At 30.8% G+C, this 20086-nt stretch overlaps 1 protein-coding gene across 5 annotated transcripts; it reads right to left on the reverse strand.

Annotated features, from left to right (window-relative positions):
* Positions 1-412: 412 nt before the first annotated feature.
* Positions 413-20072, reverse strand: lds (transcription termination factor lodestar). Of its 5 annotated transcripts, none has more exons than XM_074133314.1 (23): positions 19936-20072; positions 19418-19566; positions 18120-18263; positions 17902-18048; positions 15726-15827; positions 15592-15633; positions 15368-15499; positions 15187-15288; positions 14265-14654; positions 13665-13806; positions 13387-13470; positions 11998-12195; positions 11142-11267; positions 10290-10428; positions 10148-10205; positions 9073-9282; positions 8435-8643; positions 8150-8229; positions 7475-7626; positions 6459-6614; positions 5747-5959; positions 3484-3641; positions 413-797 (listed from the first exon to the last, which is right to left on the reverse strand). In XM_074133314.1, the coding sequence occupies exons 2-23, from the start codon at positions 19448-19450 to the stop codon at positions 650-652; spliced, it is 3165 nt and encodes a 1054-aa protein (XP_073989415.1). In that variant the 5' UTR covers positions 19451-19566; positions 19936-20072; the 3' UTR covers positions 413-649. The 5 variants fall into 5 exon arrangements, with proteins under 5 accessions (XP_073989415.1, XP_073989417.1, XP_073989416.1 ...); XM_074133316.1 differs by having other exon boundaries at positions 19418-19464; positions 19936-20043; XM_074133315.1 differs by lacking the exon at positions 19936-20072 and adding an exon at positions 19652-19897.
* Positions 20073-20086: the final 14 nt, after the last annotated feature.

Below are 20086 nucleotides of genomic sequence, written 5' to 3' on the forward strand. Positions count from 1 at the left end.
ATACATGCAATATGAAGAAGTTTCCATTAAAGAATGAGCTCACGTGTTATCAGCTTTCGAATATATTGGGTTAGCAAAACTCAATAACCTGGGAAAAGTAAATAAGACCGCGTGATGGGGAATTATGAATCGGGCTCTGGTAAAGCAGAACGCTGCAACTCCTTTTATGAGACTAGAACCCTTGGAGATATCAGCAAAGTGATCCTTAAGGAGGCTCTCAAGGAGATGGAAGCCACCAGAGCTGAGCTTTGGAGTAACATTCTAGAACTTATTTTAAGTGGTAGAGATCTCAAGCTCAGGATCACAGGTGAGTAAATTCTTAAAATGAGATAATTGAGTTTTATTAAAATATCCAGTTTTGTCTTAGAGGTTTACAAGTTAATTTTTTGGAAGCTATAAAATAACAATTACAAACGTTATCACAGTTTATTATTTTCTACAATTAATTTCTTAAAATTGAGATAAAAATAAGCTTTTATTAAAATATCTAGCTTCTTCTAAGACGTACAAAATAAAATAATCTTATTAAAATATAAAATAATTACATATGTTATCACAGCACATTGAACTCAATATTTAATTTCTTAAACTGAGATAAAAATCAACTTTATTTAAAACCATAATTACAAACAATATCACAGACACTTCCTCACCGGACGTTGAACAAGGTTTTTAAATCCTGCATGGTCAATTTTCCAGCATTTTTCACAGAGCCGGCTAAAACGTCTTTAGCTAGCTCTAATTTGCTAGTTTGTAGTTGAAGAATATTTTCTTCGATGGTATTGTTGCAAACAAATCTGTAAAAGAGATTAAAGTCGCTTGAGTATACAGATTTTTTTGTTTGATGTCCCTTACTCATAGAAAGTTTAAATGAGGTTAACAATGCTTTATTAATGTTATAATGGAGCTCTTGTTAAGAAGGGTCTGAGACTCTAGTAACAGAAAATAAGAACAAGAAACAGGCATTACAGTCTTCAAAAATTTCTGAAAAGATGAGGAAACTGAGGAAGATTCTAGAAATTAAAATATCAGATGACTTTCTTTGATTATCAAGCTGTGAAATTAATGAGCTCCTACATTAGAAAGATAATTTGTATATTAACTGATTTCTTTTAAGGCATTTACAATTGTTGTCAGATTTCTGTGGCAAAATGAAAATGTGCAAACCCTAAGTAAGAACCTAAAAAAAAATCTGGAGCTAAAAAGTGTTAATAATTCATTTAATCTTCATGAACTGTGATCCCCAACATTGGGTCGAATTAATTCTTAACGAGCCGCGAAGGTTTACAAGACATGAATAAATAAAAACCTATTAACAGAAGTCATAAAAGAAATTTATAAAAAAAATTAAATAGTACTTTCCGTTACCTTTCGGAGATTGATAGCTCTCTATTTAGCGGCAAAAATGTGTCTTCTTTTAATTATTTTTGTTTAACTGGTAAGTGGCCAATCATAAATCCACGCAAATGCCTTTCCGTACTACAAAGTTAACTTTGAAATAAGCTGATTAAATCTGTCCGGTAGAACACTTGTACAAAGGTTGATCATCAAAAACTGAACGAAAAAGCGAAACGTTGAAAAACATCGTAACTTTACTATTTTTTTCTCTTACTCTATAAAAAGTAAAATTCCCAATTTTTTTTTTAAATTAAGGGTAATCCCTCGTTTATAACAAGAATTTTTTGCAACAACGTAGATTAATTAGTTTCTGAGAAAAAAGAAGCCAAAAGTGGGCAAAAAAGGCATTTTCATAAATTGTTGTACCTGTTTTGTAAACAACGTAGCGCCTAAATGCGCAAACCGATTTTTATGAATGAGGTGTTATTCGATTCAAAATTTCATGTAGATGTGTCTTTGGGGGTCTTGATGCTGTACCTCTAATGATTTTCATGAATAAAATGTCGTTTAATTTAAAATTTTATAGGAGAGACGTTTGGCACACTTAAGGCCTTCTCTAAAACTAATAATACTAATAAATCAGTAAATCTAAGCCCGATTTTCACAAAATTTGGCAGGAAGAAGTGGTTAGAACTTCACTACGCGACATTAAAGTGCCATCCTGCTCTTACACGTACTAAGGGAAGTACTGCAATCGTTCAAATCGACGCGTGAATGGAATTTCTTGAATGAAGTGTTATTTTATTTGAAATTTTGTGTAGATATGGCTGTTGTGGGTCTCGACGCTGAGCACAGTAAGGCCCCCACTAAAACTAATACTATACTAATAACTTTGTAAATTTTACCCCGTTTTTAATAAAATTTGGCAGGAAGAATTGGTGAGAGTTTTACTGCGTGACATTAAACTGCCATCATACTCTTACAGCTACTAAAAAGAAGAATTGGGATCGTTCGTATTTGAAGTTTAAATTCTCTTTGCCTTTTTTGTGAGAAGTAATGTAATTGCAGTTTCATTTTTCTTACTCCTCTTAAAAGGAAGTACAAAAATCGCAGTTTAATTTTACTATTTACATACAAATATACTCTCCAATTTTATTCGAAACGTTTTCCCAAGAAAATAATTTTTGTGGATTCTTTGGGGACCGCAACACTAAGCATTCTTTTAAAAGTTCCCTCCAGTGGTAGTTACGGTTCCGTCTTAACACCATATCAGATTATAATGAGTATTGCTTATTCCAAATGTTAAGAAAATCTGTAAAGCCAGTGTGTAACTTTGCAGAATAGACAAAAAGAAAAATTTATCCAAAAGGTATAATAATCACCTTAACAAAAACTTACAGTTTAAAAAGTTAAGTATAAGGGTTGATTAAACGCCAAAAGGTACACAAATCAGCAAGTACCCAACATTTTATTGCTACATAACTGATATCATTTAAGTTATATTACAGCATTAACTTTTCATTCATATTTTTTAGAATTTATTAGATGTTACAAACCCTTATCTGGCTATTTTCATCTACAAAACATTTGTTGAAGTAGCACACCACTTAACTACATTGACTGCAATATCTATAATAATCAAACTATTAATCATTGTTCAAAATAAAAAAACTTTTTAATAAAATCCTTATCCCAAAAAATACATTAATGATTTGTTTATTTTATTTAAATAAAAATAAAAATCGTCGGTTTTAGTTCAGTCTCCGATTAAATAGATAGCTACTTTAAATTATGTAGTAATCAAATTCTAAAATTCATTTATGAAAAGTTAATGTAGAAAAATTACTCAAATGATATCGATGAAATGTTGGGTATCTGCTGATTTGTGTACCTTTTGGCGTTTAATCAACTCTTTTACTTAATTTTTTAGACTGTTCCATTCTACATTTACGTTTTACATAAAAACGTGTTAACGTTTTTGTTAAGGAGTAGTTCTAATAGCAATAAGAATTTCTTAGTACGTTCAGCGCCAAAAATATGTAATAATTTAAACACAACAAATCAGAAGATAAATTAATTGAATTATTGACGAAAATTTTTATTATTTATTTTTTAATGTTATAGTAAAACAAGTTAATAACTTACTTATAGATATGTACTTGTTTTTGCTGGCCAACCCTGTACACTCTATCGCAGGCTTGCGCTTCTAATTGAGGATTCCAATGTATGTCAATAACAAGAAGATGATTTGCACCAATTAGATTCAGTCCTGTTCCACCAGCTGCCAGCGAAAGAAGCATCACCTATTTAAAAAATTAAAATAAATTAAATAAATAAATATAGTACTGGGTGTCCCGAATTTAAATGTCATAACTTCGGGAGCGTGTAGGGGATCGATAAACTAAAAGAAAAAGTGGTATAGAGATATGCTCGTTTTTGCTTCGTTTTGGAGAAAATCGCAAAAAACATAAAACGTAGTTTTTATTTCTGTACTTATTTATTACTTTTTAATTCATATTTATTTGTTCGCGTTGTCACTTGCCTAATGTAATATTGTTCAAAATGTTGCCCTCTTGCAGCAATGCAAGCATTGCATCTAGTACGGACAGCTCGTGTTGCAGCCAAACACTGATTTGGTGATATTTGGTGTACTGCATCCACGATTCGGTCTTGTAATTGCTCTCTTGAGTTGATTGGTAACGAATAAACTTCCTGCTTCAGGAGACCCCATGCAAAAAAGTCCAGTGGTGTCAGATCAGGCGATCGGGGTGGCCAAGATACTACTCCTCCACGTCCAATCCATCTTCGTGGATAATGGTTGTCTAGCCAAGCTCGAGTAGCTCTGCCATAATGAGCTGGACACCCATCGAGCTGGAACCACATTTCGATGCGTTGCTGCAGGTTGATATCTTCTAAATAATTAAGCAACTCGTTCTCCAAAAAGTCTGTATATCTGGCTGCATTTAATCTGCGGGGTAAAAAAAATGGTCCCACTACAGACTCGTTCAAAATTCCGAGCCAAAAGTTAACAGCAAATTCATGCTGGAACCTCCATTCCCTAACAGCCCGTGGATTTTCATCAGCCCATATATGACAATTTCTTTGATTCATAATTCCTCTTCTTGTAAACGTAGCTTCATCCGTCCACATTATTTTTGATGGAAAGGAATTATCATTATTAAATTGCTCAAGATACCAATTACTAAAATTCAACCTCTTAAAATAATCCTCAGGTAATAAATTCTGCACCCTTTGAATGTGATACGGGTGGCGGTTATCATCTTTCAAAGTTCGCCAGATTGTCTGCCGCGGCACTTGTAATGCAGCTGATGCTCTCCGAACGCTGGTCTCAGGGTTGTTATCAAAATGGTGCAGGATACAATTTTCTTGCAAATTGGCTCTTAACGGATCTTGATGAATTGAAAATGAGCCGGTCTCTCGCAGCCTATTAAAAGTCATCGTAATGACTCGCCGATCCGGCACTCTTCTATTTGGAAATCGGCGCGCATACTCTCGCACCGCCTCCACAGCATTACCGTCGCAGAAACCATACACGAAAACCATATCAGCATATTCAACGTTAGAATATGTACGCGGCATATTGTAACAGAAGTAATTCACTCGATGGCTTCTGATGAGTAACTGACGAATTTATAGGAGAAAGGCAGAAATGTAAACAAACAAAAAAGCTTTTACCAAAAAACGGAATATTATTGTTTCCGTGTACGATTTCAATGAATGCCAGAACGATGAGTCATTGCTGCAAGAGGGCAAAATATTTTGAACAAAACAATATTTACATTAGGCAAGTGACAACGCGAACAAATAAATATGAATTAAAAAGTAATAAATAAGTACAGAAATAAAAACTACGTCTTATGTTTTTTGCGATTTTCTCCAAAACGAAGCAAAAACGAGCATATCTCTATACCACTTTTTCTTTTAGTTTATCGATCCCCTACACGCTCCCGAAGTTATGACATTTAAATTCGGGACACCCTGTATATATCAAATATATTTTTCGCATTTTAAAGAAAGGTACGTTTATTTTTCTGTTAACTTTTTATTCTGCTGCTATTACACATATTATTCATGTTTTATTAACATATATTCTTCATGAGTGGGTGCATCAATCAGACGTATACGAGCCGTTTGGGTTCAAACATTATTTTTCATTAATTTTTAATTGTACTTCGATCGAATAACAATTCCAGATTAAAGGTGGAACAGTAATTGGGACTTTTAAGCCTATTGTTAATTACTTCTAAGGCTTAGTGCAGCTCGTACATCTCGTGCCTAAAACCACTATTATAAAGGATTTGGAAGTTTTAAAATAGTTTGGTATTGGGCGTTTTTACCTCTCAAGAAAAATTAAAACTTTAAAGAATATAAATTATTAAAAAGTTACCATAGGGCCAGTTGCTTTTTGATTAAAATCTTCAATTATTTGCGGCCGCTCTTTAATTGGAATAGTCCCATTAAATTCAACAGTTTTGATGTTCATGCTGGTGAGCAAGTCTTTTAAGACTTTGAGGACTGAAGTCCACTGAGATACGACAACGATTTTATCATCTATTGAATTATGCAAGATCTCTGTTAAACAATCAATTACAGCTCTCATCTGTAACGATAAAACATAAAAATTATTAAAGAAATTATTACTAATGCAAATGTGATTGGGTCCGCAAATGCGCTAGTTACATTACTTAAGCTCAAATGATATATTCAGGCAAAATTCCTTCATTTTCAACCGATCCCACTATGTTAAACGTTTAAGAATTTATATAATAATTTACGAAATTAAGAATAAAATTTCAATTTCTGGTAATAACAGAGTAGAGAAAGAGGGCGAGGGGAGAATAAATTCCAATTTTTAAAAATAAACTTTATGTTGCTTAATAGAATGATTTGATTTATGCAAACTCCAAAATAACTGTTTTTCTGCGAATCATATATCGGAAATCACGTTAATCAGCAAGATGCCAGTTTTTTAAGTACTTTATACTTCAAAAACATAACAATAAACATAATAAATCTGTCACTTTGTAATTTTAGATTGAAATCAGTTAATTACAGATTGTATTCATTAAAAAAAAATAAATTATATTGCTTCCTTTTACCTTTGAGCTGCACCTGCTTTTCGAAAATACATTGTTTTGAGCGCTCTCAGTAGGATTTGGAGCTATAGACATACGTCTAATTCTGTCTACTAACTCAACAGCGTCTGCTTCTTTTTCTTCTATTCCGCTGCTATTCAATTCTTCGGAAGACAGAATCTAGAAGCAAGTTATTAAATTAGTTCCTTGAAATAAAATGAAATAAGTTAAAAATTTTGGCTGGTTACTAGAAGAAATTAAGTAAATTCTAACAAGTTAAATATTAGTTAAAAGAACTTAAATGATTGGTAAGGGAATCTGCACAAATTTCTTTCATAAACGGAAACTTTTCTATTTCTGTACTTGTAATATTGCCAAGGACCAATATTAATCAACTACTTTTTTTTAAGCAGTACGTAGACCCATATCTTTGGGCAACTTCAAAAACATAAGACTATTATGTGTAACACTCATCTTCCTATAATTCTATAAAAGATTGTTTGTTTTTTTGTTTTTCCTACCAACAGTACCCCTGCTGATAGGGAGTTTATTTACAGTATCGCATAACATGTACCACTGTTCGTACAACATGCTAGATATAAAAGATTGCGTCAAACACTTTCTGCCGCCACGAGGACATATTTAATTATTAAAAAGTATATGAGAACTGTAATTTATCATCTCCATATTAATCGACCATTTCCGTTTAACTTGGTAGGTCAAAACTCTTTTATTTTAGCCTTATGTCTTCTAAATGATAAGGAACAACTGGCTGTTCCAGGAGCAGATGAAACCAACTTGTTGGTTAATAAAAATGGCAATGCTTCTTTGGTGTGCGTCTCATTTCTTAAAAAATACTTGAACTTCAGAAAAAAAAAACAACGTTGCAACTAAAAGTTAAGTATGCAACCAGCCTTTATCAGGGCTCGAAGAAATTATTACTTCATTCCTTTGAATGAAGGAAATATTTTCATAATTAAAAATATGCAGTGTGTTTTAACGAAACTATATCATATATGAAATTTATTTTATTAATTTACCGATACTGCTAATGCTGGATGACAACAGATTTGTCGAAGCCGTAGCAATAAAACTAAGATGTGATGAGTTTTTACATCTTGCATCGACATCATGTCCTTGTACAAAGCGGCCAATTCAGGATGTTCTTTGAAAGGAATTTCCTCTCTGGGAACTGTAAAAATGTTATATAACTGTAGAAATATTTAAAAAAATAAACTCAAGATATTTACAAGCAACATTTTTAATGAATCAGTCAAAAAAAAAAAAGTAAAAGATTATTGAGTTAGAAATTCAAATTTTATCAGGATTTTAAGTGCAATTAAAAAAAAAAGTTTACAAAACTCTTTCACGACTAGAGTTAATTACAGCTAATTCATTTTGTAAATTGCAAAAACTCTTGTAGTATTACTTCAACAGATAACTAACAATTTCCTGCTCATAAATACACAGACCAAAAAAAAAAAAATCAACAGTAACAAACAGTAATCAATAATAATCGATAATCAACAAGTAACAATAATCAACAGTAACAAATTAATAACATTTTCATTCTTGACTCACTTATGAAGATAAGTTATCATGTTAATAGTGATTATTACTTGAATGCTAATGTAGTTTAATGTACTAAATATTTTTGAAAATGTGTTCATGTCGGTGGTGCCGGATAAAATTAATGATACTACATATTTACTTACATCTATGAGAATGCGGTATTCCTTCACTGATTAAATTTTCTTTTTCAGCCTTTTGATAAATGAGTTTGGCAAGAAGCGTCCTAAAACGTTAAAAATATTAAAAATAAACATCTAAAAACCAGAACTATATTCAAAACAAGAATCCCCACTATTATTATTATTATTTTATTTTTTTCTCCTAATTACACTCATTTAAGTACAACTTACTAATTTTATTTTTTTCTGGATTTCTGGGCCATTACAGCTAGCATATTTATCAGATTATAACTAATTTGAACTAAATACCTCGAAAAATACGCAATTTTCTTGTAGATATCGTATTCTTCTGGATCTAGATCCAACTTTATGGTTTTAAATGTTTTTGGCTTCAAAGATTTTAGCCCACCTTCCGATTGAATACCTTCTTTTGTTCTCCTTAATAAAATTGCTTTTAAAATGCAGTTTAATCTTTGTACGCCTGCTGCATCTTTGTTATCGACCCATTTTTTCCATATCTATTCACACATTCAATTAAATCAATGAATATTAATAAATGAAATATACACACTTTTAAGGGAAGTAATATAAAACCCATAAAATAAAAACATTAAAAAAAGTCAATTGTTCACGGCATTTATATTTGAATTAACATTTTGGGAATCTAAGAAAAAAACATCTGGTGTAAAAATTTAGTACATAAATGATTGAAGTAGGTAAGTGGTGCTCTTTTATTGAAAAGTTGTTTGAAAAGAATAAAATTATCACAAAATCTTTTAAGATATTACCCAAAATATTACACAAGCTGTAATAAATGCGACTTTCACTCTAGATTTTTTATTTTTTGTTCAGATTTTGAAGATCTTAGCTTTTTAAAGTAATTAGATTAGTAATTGTCCGCAATAACGACTTTCATCAACAATATTTAATTTAATAAAAATACTAACGGTGAAATCATCAAATGGTTTGCAGCGCAAAAATTTAAGAAGTGAAAATAAGTCCAATTCTTTATTGTGGACTGGAGTTCCAGTCAACGCCCACCTTGCTCTGGATTTTAATTTAAATATTACTTGCGCTGTTTTAGTTCTTGCATTCCTTATTGTGTGAGCTTCATCAAGAATAATTCTTTGCCATCTTATTTTCATTAGCGGACAATCCTATTTAATAAACATACAAAATAAAATTTAAGCTGTATGTATAAAAAAAAATGTTAAATATGAAAAATAGAATGTAACCTATTTCCAGGAACTACAACGGTGATTTTCCTTAAAATTCTATTTCTTGGGCTTTAGTAGTAATCAGCCAATGGACAATCCTTCATTAAATATTCGCTTATGAGGAGCGAATCCGAGCAAGAGTCATAAAGTTTCAGTCAAAGTAAAAAAAAGGGACACGGTATGGATCTGTACCAGTAGGACAAGACTAGAAATCAAAAAGCTGAATGAGATAATCCATGAGGAAAAACAATTAAGATGGAAGGGTCATATAGAAGGGATGATATCCGAAATAACCTTCTAACTTAGTATCGATGCACGAAAAACGTCATTTAAAGAAAATACTTTCTCCTGAATCCTTGATTTTAATATTTCCGGACCAGCCTGACAATCAACCAGATACAATTACTTTTAAAGTTCCGTCATTGCTTATCCTAAATAAATCATCATCTGCCTGGAAGATAGATTTCCAACCACCAAGGGATACGGCAAAGACATCTTTCACAAAACAGACTATTCCAGTTCCATTTTTGAACAGTCCTTGATACACCAGAAATATTTATCAGGTAAATGTACCAAACAGTTCCGTGGTTAATCAATCCTCTTTAGTAAGCAACCTGATGCTACTAAAAAGTAACTTCTTTCATACAATGAACATGTGTTTGGCAAAAATAGGTATTTCAAAATTATTCACCAATCACTTTCCTCGTAAAGTTCAAGACAAGAAATATGGTTAGAAGCGAGTTTTACGTCTAACAACTAATCGGTTAAATTTTAATAATTTGAAAATGAAAATTTCATCACTTACTTCTTCTTCCCTTTGAACGGTCGAGTAGGACGTGATTACAATATCATAAGAAGATAAGCTACAAAAGTAAAAAATAAAAAATACATTTTTTTAAAAAGTAAAATAAAGGCCAAAAAGTGAACTTTATTAATAATGTCTTCACCTTCTAGTTTTTTTACGAAATGGACCGTGATACAGCATGCAGGTTAATGTCCCTCTAGAAATTTTACTTTTCACTTCATTTTCCCACTGCCCCATCACGGATGTCGGAGTGATTACTAAGGTTGCATTGCTCTGAACTTCTGTTATCAAAATAATAATGTTTACAATTTAAGTCTTAAGTATTGTTTTAAAGCACATGATTTTGTGCATAACTCCTTAAAAATGTAGACATGCAAAACTAGGAGATTTCAAGGCCTAGCATCTCCTGATTATTTACTTAAAAAAAAATATATCGATTTAATTCCTATTAAAACTTTCAGCATGTAGGTTTTATTTTTGGGCCAAACTTTTATCATCCTTAAAAATACTTAAAACTGGAAAAGCTCCTCAACATTGTATTCTACTAAGCCTTCGGCATTTCCTCTAATAAAAGACTCGTTTTTTTCCCTCTGCTTGATCTTAAAAAAAGAACTTCACTTATTCAATGAAATTTTAAGCTAAGAGGCTGTCATAACAGAATAAATAATAAAAACTAACCAATCCTAACGAAGTTTCACGTAGTTTTCTTAAATATTATTTGAATGCACTTTTTGTTTTGCCTTTAACCGCTTAAAAGTTAACGCAAATGGAACGTGACAATACTCCAAAAAATTAATCTAGTTAATCTACTTTGAATATTTATGCATTTATATGTGGACATGTTGAGATAACATGTTTAAGTAGCATTGTATTCTTCTTCAACAATAATATTTTATACTTCGAATTTATTCTGGCTCAAGGGGCCAAAAACAATGAAAAAAAAAATTATTCTGAGAAATATTGAATGCTTCTATAAGAAATGGAATAAACTTACTTCTTCTTGAAGAAGCTGCTTCATCTTCACTTGAATCACTTTGCTTTTCAGTTCTTTTTTTGTCCAACTTAGTTTGTAAAACTAGAGAGATCATACTTAACGTCTTTCCTAACCCCATATCATCGGCTGAAATTATATAAAAACAATTAATAACAAATAAAACCATTGCCCCAGTAAGATAATGATTATTATTGTAGAAGTGAGACAAACGTTCGTAATTTTTTGCCCTCAGTGGCTTGATAACGAGGTAGGCTTTAACTTTATAGAATCTAATTTATTTAATTGCACACAAATCAATTCCAAACCAAGCTTGCTTATAAACTAAGTTTTTTTTGGCAATTTACTTAATCATAAAGTATACTCCTCTCCACTAAACAGATGAACCACACAATTGAAATACGGAACAACTATTATTACTGCTTCTGAAAGACTTGTTATAGTCATATAAACCGTTATTGTAAAATAAATAAAACTTGTGCAATCCATAGGTTTTTATAATATATTATATTGTATAATATTATATTATACATTATATATTGATTAAAAAAATTAAAATAAAATAAAATAATAGGTAATAGTAATAATAATAATAATACAATTATATAATATATAATGCTTTTAACCCTTAGCAAACTTTGCCTTGCAAAGTAATAAACATCAACAATTTATTATTAATTTTTTATCGTTTCTAAATTCTAAAAGAATAACGCTATCGTACAAAGAAATATTCTTCATATATCAAATAAATAAAAATGGTAATTGGAAAAATTTACTTCTAAAATTTGAAATGAAACGCGACAATCCTTTTGAAAAAAAAAATACTACATTATAAAATTAGTGCAATTATATTACTGACCTAATATCCCTCCAGCTGGCTTTTGTGATTCCCTCCATACTGCCCAGCCAAGACCGTGTTTCTGGTGCGGTAAAAGAGACACTTTTAAACCAGAAGACGGTTCTAGAGAAATCGTTTTTGGTTGTGATTCTAATGATTTATGTAAAGACTCCAAGGCAGCCATTGTAAGTGTACTTTGAGCGTTGTGCGTTTCTAAAGCTGAAAACATTTTCAAAGAACAAAGGTATTATATTACAAAACAATTAAATATTACGAATATTACTAAACATTTTTGTGGTTACATTTCAATGTGTTTACTTGCTTAATGATCTTTATTTTTAGGTTTAGAAAAACCTCTTATAATTTTGATTCTTTTTTAGTTTATAAGTCGCGGGGGCTAGAACCTCCCTCTTATCTTATATATACAATAAAGAAATAAAATATAAACATTATATCGTTAAATTTTTACAATGGTCTACTTTCATGGTCAATAAATTTGGTTTGGAGAATCGAATTGCTGGAACTGAAACGTAATTAATTATTGATTGATTCGCCATTTTCTAACAGAAATATTTTTCTGCATAAGTCACTGTTCTGGAAAGTGAAATTACAGAATATTTTTCTTAGTTTTGGCTCATTTGGAGTTTGGCTTAACTCTAAAATGAATAAAATATTTTTCAAGAAAATTGCTGTTCCATAATTGAAAATCTCAATAATGCCTATTTTCAAGATCCAGGCACCTAAAAAGTGTTGTTATCTGTATTCAGATAAAGAGCTTGATATGTAGCAAAAATTTGATCGTTTTACCCATGGGTGATTGCAACATACAAAATAAACTTGAATAAATTAATTAAAGCTTCTACATTTTTCACAATGATCTAATTGCAAAGCGTTTTTCATTATCAAAATGTATATTTGACATTGTAAGATTGTAAATTATAGTGATCTCAGATGTCTACGGTAAGGGACATCTCTAAATATCACAGAAGCACCAAAATTTATATATTGCAATCGTATTGAACAAATGATAGATATAAAAATAACTTTTCAGAATTTGAATTATGTTGAAAGAAAATTTCATCATATTTCCCCTTCGATGCTGCACGTTCAAAACACGTTAGTAAAAATGATACACAAAATATAAATTTTAATTGTTAAGAAATTTTTTAGTCAAGATAGATTTTTGTAATTGATTTTGAATTATTAGTAAATGCATTTTTGTATGTACTAAGAGTTTTTTCCGCATTCGTAAATTTCCGCTGGTATCGCCGTTTTTTTAATTAATCTTACAAATAAATCATTTAAGAATGAGAACTTTGAAAGAAACTTGACAATTCAATGAATAAGCTGGACACCACTTATTCGAAAATATACTTATTTTAAGAAATAATGGCAAAATATTTTAATTACCTTTTTTACCAAGATCACTCAAATTCAGGGAAGTAGTTGGAAGATGGTTCATTGCAGCGGCAAGTTGTTTTTTAGGATTCTCAACTAGAGATAAAGAATTTCTAAATTAGGTAATTAAAAACTAAGTGAATTTTATTTTAAAATTGTAGTATATTAGAGCATGAGGATAATGTAGCTAAATAAAGCTAAATCAACTGCCAACAAAAATATTTTTTGTAGCTCTCAGAAGAATAGGAATTAAGGAGCTTAGAATTAATAGTTAATTAAAAAAAATTCACCACTAGCTGATTTTAGCTGAGAATCAACAAAAGAAATTCTTTCGTTTATTTCTTTTTCTTCATTAGCACTTTTCTCTAAAGAACGCCGCAGACGAGCACCTTTATCAGGTAATTTACTCATTTCCATAGATTTCGCAGCCTCCTGTTAGCAATTATTAGAATGAATTTGGTTACTAATACAATTATAGTTCAAATAACTGATAGTAAATATACAATGATTGAAATTGGCAACATTCTTTCTTCCATCTAGAATTATAACTGTACGGTAGGACGGCTGTATAAAGGTTGATCGTCCAAAAACTGCACGAAAAAGCACAACGTTAAAAAACACCCTACTTTGACAATTTTTTTTATTATTATTATTGTAAAGATAAAATTATCTTTACAATACAGGGCATATCCTCATAAACAAAAGTACTTTTTTTTGCAACTACGTATATTTGATTAAAATTTCGAGGAAAAATATTGCCAAAAATGAGCAAAAACGGCATTTTCAAAAATGATTCCTGTTCTTGCTTTTGTCGTTACTTTTTTCAAAAAATAAAATTTAATTTTTAAAAATATAAAATCAGTTTTAACTATAAAAATCAAGACGGATACCTTCAAACTTCCTAGCCGACTTTTAACATCTATGTAAGCCAATTGTAACCTCTTTCTTTCAGCCTTTAAGTTCTCAACTTTTTGGGATACAATTTGACTGCTAATTTCTTTTATATCGATCTCATCCTCTGATGATATTGCAATAGGTTGTTCTAATGTAATTCGTTTAAAAGATTCAGTAATTTTTGGCCTACTTTTACTTTTTTCTAGTTTTGCAATTGATCCATCAATATTTGGAACTGAAAGCGAACTTTCAGTAAATAATGAAGTATCAATAGGTAGTTGAACGGTTTCATCCACAGAATCGTTCAATAAATTAGCCTCGTTTTCCTTGTCATTAATAAGTTTTGATGTCCCCGCTACATTATCAAATTCATTTACATTCTTTTCCTGAAATGAATAAATAAAAAAAAATTATTAAAAAACTAATTTATTTAGCTATTTTACTATTCCAAAAAATAAATTTTATTTAAATAAATTAGTTATTTATTTCAATAAATTTAAATCAAAAGTAGATCTTTTCCAGAATTGAGGGATATATAAAATAAAATATCTTGGGTGAATGTTCACACATTTTTCTCTTATTATCAATGTCTTAATCTTAAACGAAGTCCTGTAATTTACTAAAACTCCAAATATTTGTGTTATCTTAAAAACATTATAAAAACTGTACGTAAAACTATATCGTACATTACACTAAAAAATATACGCACAGTTCAGTCTTTCATTACTTCCTCGACAACTGCTCTGATTCAGTTACGGTGGATACACCCTCACTGATAATGTTGAATCCAAAAACGATTTTATGATATTTATTTATTACCTTGCTTTGGAAATAAATGCAACGTCTATGGGGTTTATTCTAACTCAAGCTATTTATTAAAAAGCCAAAATTACGAAAGAAATCTTATATTATTCTTACTTCTGTGCTGGAAAAATCACTTGCATCATAATCTTCATTAAATGAAGCGTCCGAATCAACCAAAACCTTGCTCCTACTTGATTTGTCTGCATTATCTTTAACCTGTAATGGGAAATACGTAAAATCAGGCCATATATTTATATTAAAATATTAATTTTTAGGTTATATTAGTATTTAATACCTTAACATTGTTTGCAGAATTATCAGAACCCGAAAATCTTGTAGCGATCAATTCTTCATTAGGGTCTGAATCATCTGAACTAATAAGTGCAATTTGTCGCCTTCTCCTATTAACACGTATATTACTTTCGTCCTATTGATTAAAGCAATGATTATTAACAGCAATTAAGTATTAAAAAGAATTATTGTTCAACTTTCAAAATAAATGTATGTAATTTCTCTTACCAAATCTTTGATTACGAATGGATCCAAAGTATCGTCAAGGTTCTGTATAGAAAAAAACAAAAATTAAACCATTATTGTGATCAATTAATATTCGTGAAATTTAAAGACATATAATCTAGAAGATGAGTTATTACATTCATCGTACTTTCTGCTTCTTTGTAGGAACTTTCTAAAGTCTTGTTGGTAACTTCACTGCTATCACTGTTACAAATATTCTTACTTGTACTTCCAACAGGCTGTAACAAAATTATTTATGAACATTTTTTTTTATTGCTATAGATAACTACAAAGGTTTCTATTAAGTACTTGCCAGACTTCCTTTACTTTTTTGGGATTTTTAAAACTAGATTAGAAAAAATCACAATATTAATGTGCTCGGCTAATTTCAGTTTTAATTTCGTATTAATATTATATTTAAAAAATAGAGTTCTAGGGGAGACTTAGTAGTGATCACATCGTGTGTTAAAATGAAGTTAAATTTATAGGGTTATACCGGCTGGACAATTGTGAAAATTGGTATGTAAATAGAGTCTGCGATATTATTTATAAATGTATTAAAATAAATAGTTTTTATCGATTAAGTACTGAGAAAAAAGAAGAAGTCGTAAATTTTATCAAAGTTAATCAGTCTTTTGTACAAATTGTGCATAGTAGATGGGAAAAGTAAGAAGTGCGCAGGTTCGCTGGTCAGTGAGTGAATGTTTTAGTATTATTTATCAGATAAATAAAAAGTGAACTTTATTCTTTTCTATTGTACTAACATTCATTATAAACATGAGAGAATTATAACAAATATTATTGAACATGAAAGAGGAAATTAAGAAAGATAATGAAAAAATTGGAATCATTCTCGCCCAAAATATGGAAGAAATTATTAAAGGAATTAATACAAAATTTGAAGCACAAGAAAGGAAATTATAATTTATTTGACAAGAAATTGAAACAAAAAAAGTATTATTATCTACAGGTTTAAAGAAGTGGTTAATGAAAATTACGAGTATGATAAGTTAGAGAAAGAAATTTTGTCTTTTTTTACAGAAAGTATTAAAATCGATGATTCAGTGGACAATATAGAATTTATAAAACGGTTTTGAGCAAGAAACAACGATGTCGTTCGTTCAGTACTTGTTGGGTTTAAGAGCTTTAAGTTTTGGGCGAATGAAGAGAAAGGTTCTTTTCAATAGCAATAATTTGAAAGGCACTACTTTGTTTATATCTTAAGATTTTTCATCTGATGTTGTAAACAAACGTAAAGAACTCTTTCTACAAACGCTAAATGCAAGGAGAAACGAAAATTTCTCTGTAAGAATAACTTATTAACGATTTACTTATATATCGATAAGTTAATTGTGGAAGATTTTAAAGTGACAAAGCAAAATTCTAATGGTTTCCGTAATAAACGGCAATTCAGTAATTTTCCTTTTAGAAATATTTCTAGACGATGCTCTTCAAATCTGGGACACTCAGCATGGAAATGGTACAAACCCACAGACACAAACATATTGTATAATAAGCAATATGTTCCAATAAAAATATAACGTTCCATTTGAAAAACAAAAGTTGGATGCTGTATCTCGAGATACAGGGGTTTAAAAAAATGGGTCAATCACTAAAAATAAACTAGACTAAAAATGATTAAATACGTGTTTTTTATTTTTTCGAAATTTCCCGCCGTTTTTAAAAAAAGTGGATGGAGCATATAACTCTGGTCACCCTGAATACACCTGACTGAACTTTTTCTCCCAACAAGTCTTTCATGGCATTAACAAATTTAGTAGAAATTTCTATCTGAAATAGCTTGTACTAGCTACACAATCGAAAACAGATGATAGATTAAAAAAAAAAAAAAAAAAAAAAAAGCGTAGAGTTTGTTTCTTTTTTTACTTAATGTAATTTCAGCTATGCTCACAATATTGAAAATATTATCCATGGTATTATAGTTTGATCGAAACCCAGCTTAAAATTCATTTAAGTTAATCCTATCTGTTAGAAATTCTAAATAATAATCTTTTTAAAAGAAAAGGCTGCGTATATTTTACCGACAGCATTTACAAAAGAAATGCCCTTATAATTAGAAGTAGAATTCACATATCCCTTGTTACATAAAGGATATATTGTAGCATCTTAAAAAAAATAAAATAGGGGACCTGCTTAACAATTTGATCATATTCTCAAAAAAGTTGAGTTAAAAAGATTTGGGAATTTTAAAAAACTCGCTAGGGAAACGGTATATTCTCTGAACTTCCGATTATAATATAAGAGCATAATGGTAACCAACTTAATGTCACAACTGATTAAATTTGTACTTACCATTGAATGCTTAGTCTCAGATCTTGGATTATAAAATGTAGAAAATCGAGCGACTTCACCCTCTTCACCAAAACTTTCTTCGTCAGAACTAATTAAAACTGAAGAATTTCTGTGTTTACTAAAATTTTCATTATAGTTCCTTTGATCCTAAAATGAAAATATTCATTTATATTGAATAAATTAAATTAATATACCAAACAACCAATAAAATTTATTACACTTCCGCGGACGGGTCTAGCACTAGGTAAACAAATTGATTCATCAGTTTCTTCAGTTAAATAAGCATTTTGTCCACTATACAAAGTTGCATCAAATATTTCATCATCTGAACTAATATTTTCATTTGAAAATGAATATCGATCCTAAAAAATAAAAGTTTCACTGCTATTATTTAAATTTTATGCTGTACTTATTAATTTCAAGACAAATTCAACCAACATCCGTGAATCTGTAAGCAATATTGGAAATTATAAAAGGTCACTAATACAGCAACTAGGGCGGCCTCAAGGCCTACAACGCCAATGCGACCCCTTTCGATATATTATGGCTCTCCCCACTCAACAGCTCGCCCTCCTGACCTGTCCTTTTGATCAGACTCTTAATTCTGGAGAGTGGCTCTTGAGTAAAGCTCATAGGCCTAGGTTTTTCCTCTTCGAGAACTAACATCCATAGCCACACGAGTCCCTCACCTGGCGGCCTCGGCGAATAGCCTCTTATGAACTCCTTCGCCTGCCTCTGCCCTGTGGTGGTGAGCCACCACTCCTGGGACCTACTCTGCACCCAGACTGCCGCAGACTTAACACATTTCGAAACCCCAAAACGGGCCTCCGGGACAACGAAGTGTCCAGCAGAGCCTTCCCGGGCCTATAAATTTGCCACTTCGTTTCCCTTATGTCCTGAATGACCAGATGCCCACACCAGAAAGACCTTATTTTGGTCACTAATTTCCTTCAGGGCACCCAGACAGTCCCAAACCAGCCTTGAATTGATCTGGTAGGAACTAATAGCTCGTAGAGCAGCCTGACTGTCCGAGGAAATCACGACCTTAGAATTAATAATTCCTCGTCCAACAATCTCGGCAGCACAGAACCTAATTGCAGCTAGCTCAGCCTGAAAAACCGTAGCTAGTTATTTCTACTAAGAAGTGTGTTGTACTAATTTCTTCCAGAAACTCTACACTGTTGTAAATTATTACAGGAGCCAATTAGGAAATCCACCAAATCTACTTTACACCATCCAAGAAGACAGCTTTCGAAAGGTAGAAAGATACAGACATTAGATCTGTTTACATATATACCAAAACTTGACCAATAATGAGGAAAGAACGTAACGAACGCGCTCATTCCCCAAGTTATTTCTTTCTGCTATTAGTACATTAAAAAGAAATTACCGAGTATTAAATAATGCTGATTACTTATTTAAGAAATATCGATCCTCTACAAATAAGTCTATCTGAATAATACAATAAAACATTCTAATAATGTAATTATTAATTATAATTTAAATAATATACTACCTGTTGATGATCGAAAGAATTTTGTTTTTGCATTTTCAAGTTTTTTTCTGGAATAGCAAAAATTACTAATAGTTATTTTTACCAATGGACTTCTTATCTTCACTTTGATTTCAATATCGAGAAAGAGTGAAAAAGTTACTAGTTTTTAACTGAAAAGTTTTAAATTGTACAGTAAGAAAAGGAAACGACTAAAAATCAGATGGTATTAAATGTATTAACCCCATTTCTTTTTACCCAATCAACGAAAACGGCCTTTAAAAATTGAACACAAATAGGTTAAAAGTTTTTCTACATAAAATATATTTAAGAGAAGTAAATTTAGATATTTATGTGCACTTTTGTGGCATACAACACAATCATTTAGCCAAATAAGGTTACACAGAATAAAATGACAACGCACGTAGAAAAGTTAACGATTAAATCAATAGAGAATATTTTGCCTTATTATATTACACATTCACCTTTCTGACACACTGTACAAACAATAATAAACATGAATGTAAAAAGACACAACCTACCTCACAGCATCGGCCGAATTCTACATATAAACAATCACCTATAAAATAACTGACATTTCATATCCCTCCAAATACGGTTGAGATATCGACATCGATGTTTTAGCTGTAATAAATGTCTTCTAACATCGCTTGTTTTATTTTAGAAAGATAG

Source organism: Rhodnius prolixus, unplaced genomic scaffold, assembly GCF_049639745.1.
Source record: "Rhodnius prolixus isolate KJV_2025 unplaced genomic scaffold, Rpr scaffold_10, whole genome shotgun sequence".
Taxonomy (NCBI): Eukaryota; Metazoa; Arthropoda; class Insecta; order Hemiptera; family Reduviidae; genus Rhodnius; species Rhodnius prolixus.

Excerpts from the sequence above, each read along its gene's own strand:
- lds (XM_074133314.1), bottom strand. The coding sequence starts at position 19,450 with ATGCAAAAACAAAATTCTTTCGATCATCAACAG. Across the intron at positions 15,828-17,901 it reads CTGAGACTAAGCATTCAATG|CCTGTTGGAAGTACAAGTAA; the intron begins GTAAGTACAAAT and ends ATTTTGTTACAG. Across the intron at positions 15,500-15,591 it reads CATTCGTAATCAAAGATTTG|GACGAAAGTAATATACGTGT; the intron begins GTAAGAGAAATT and ends TTTAATCAATAG.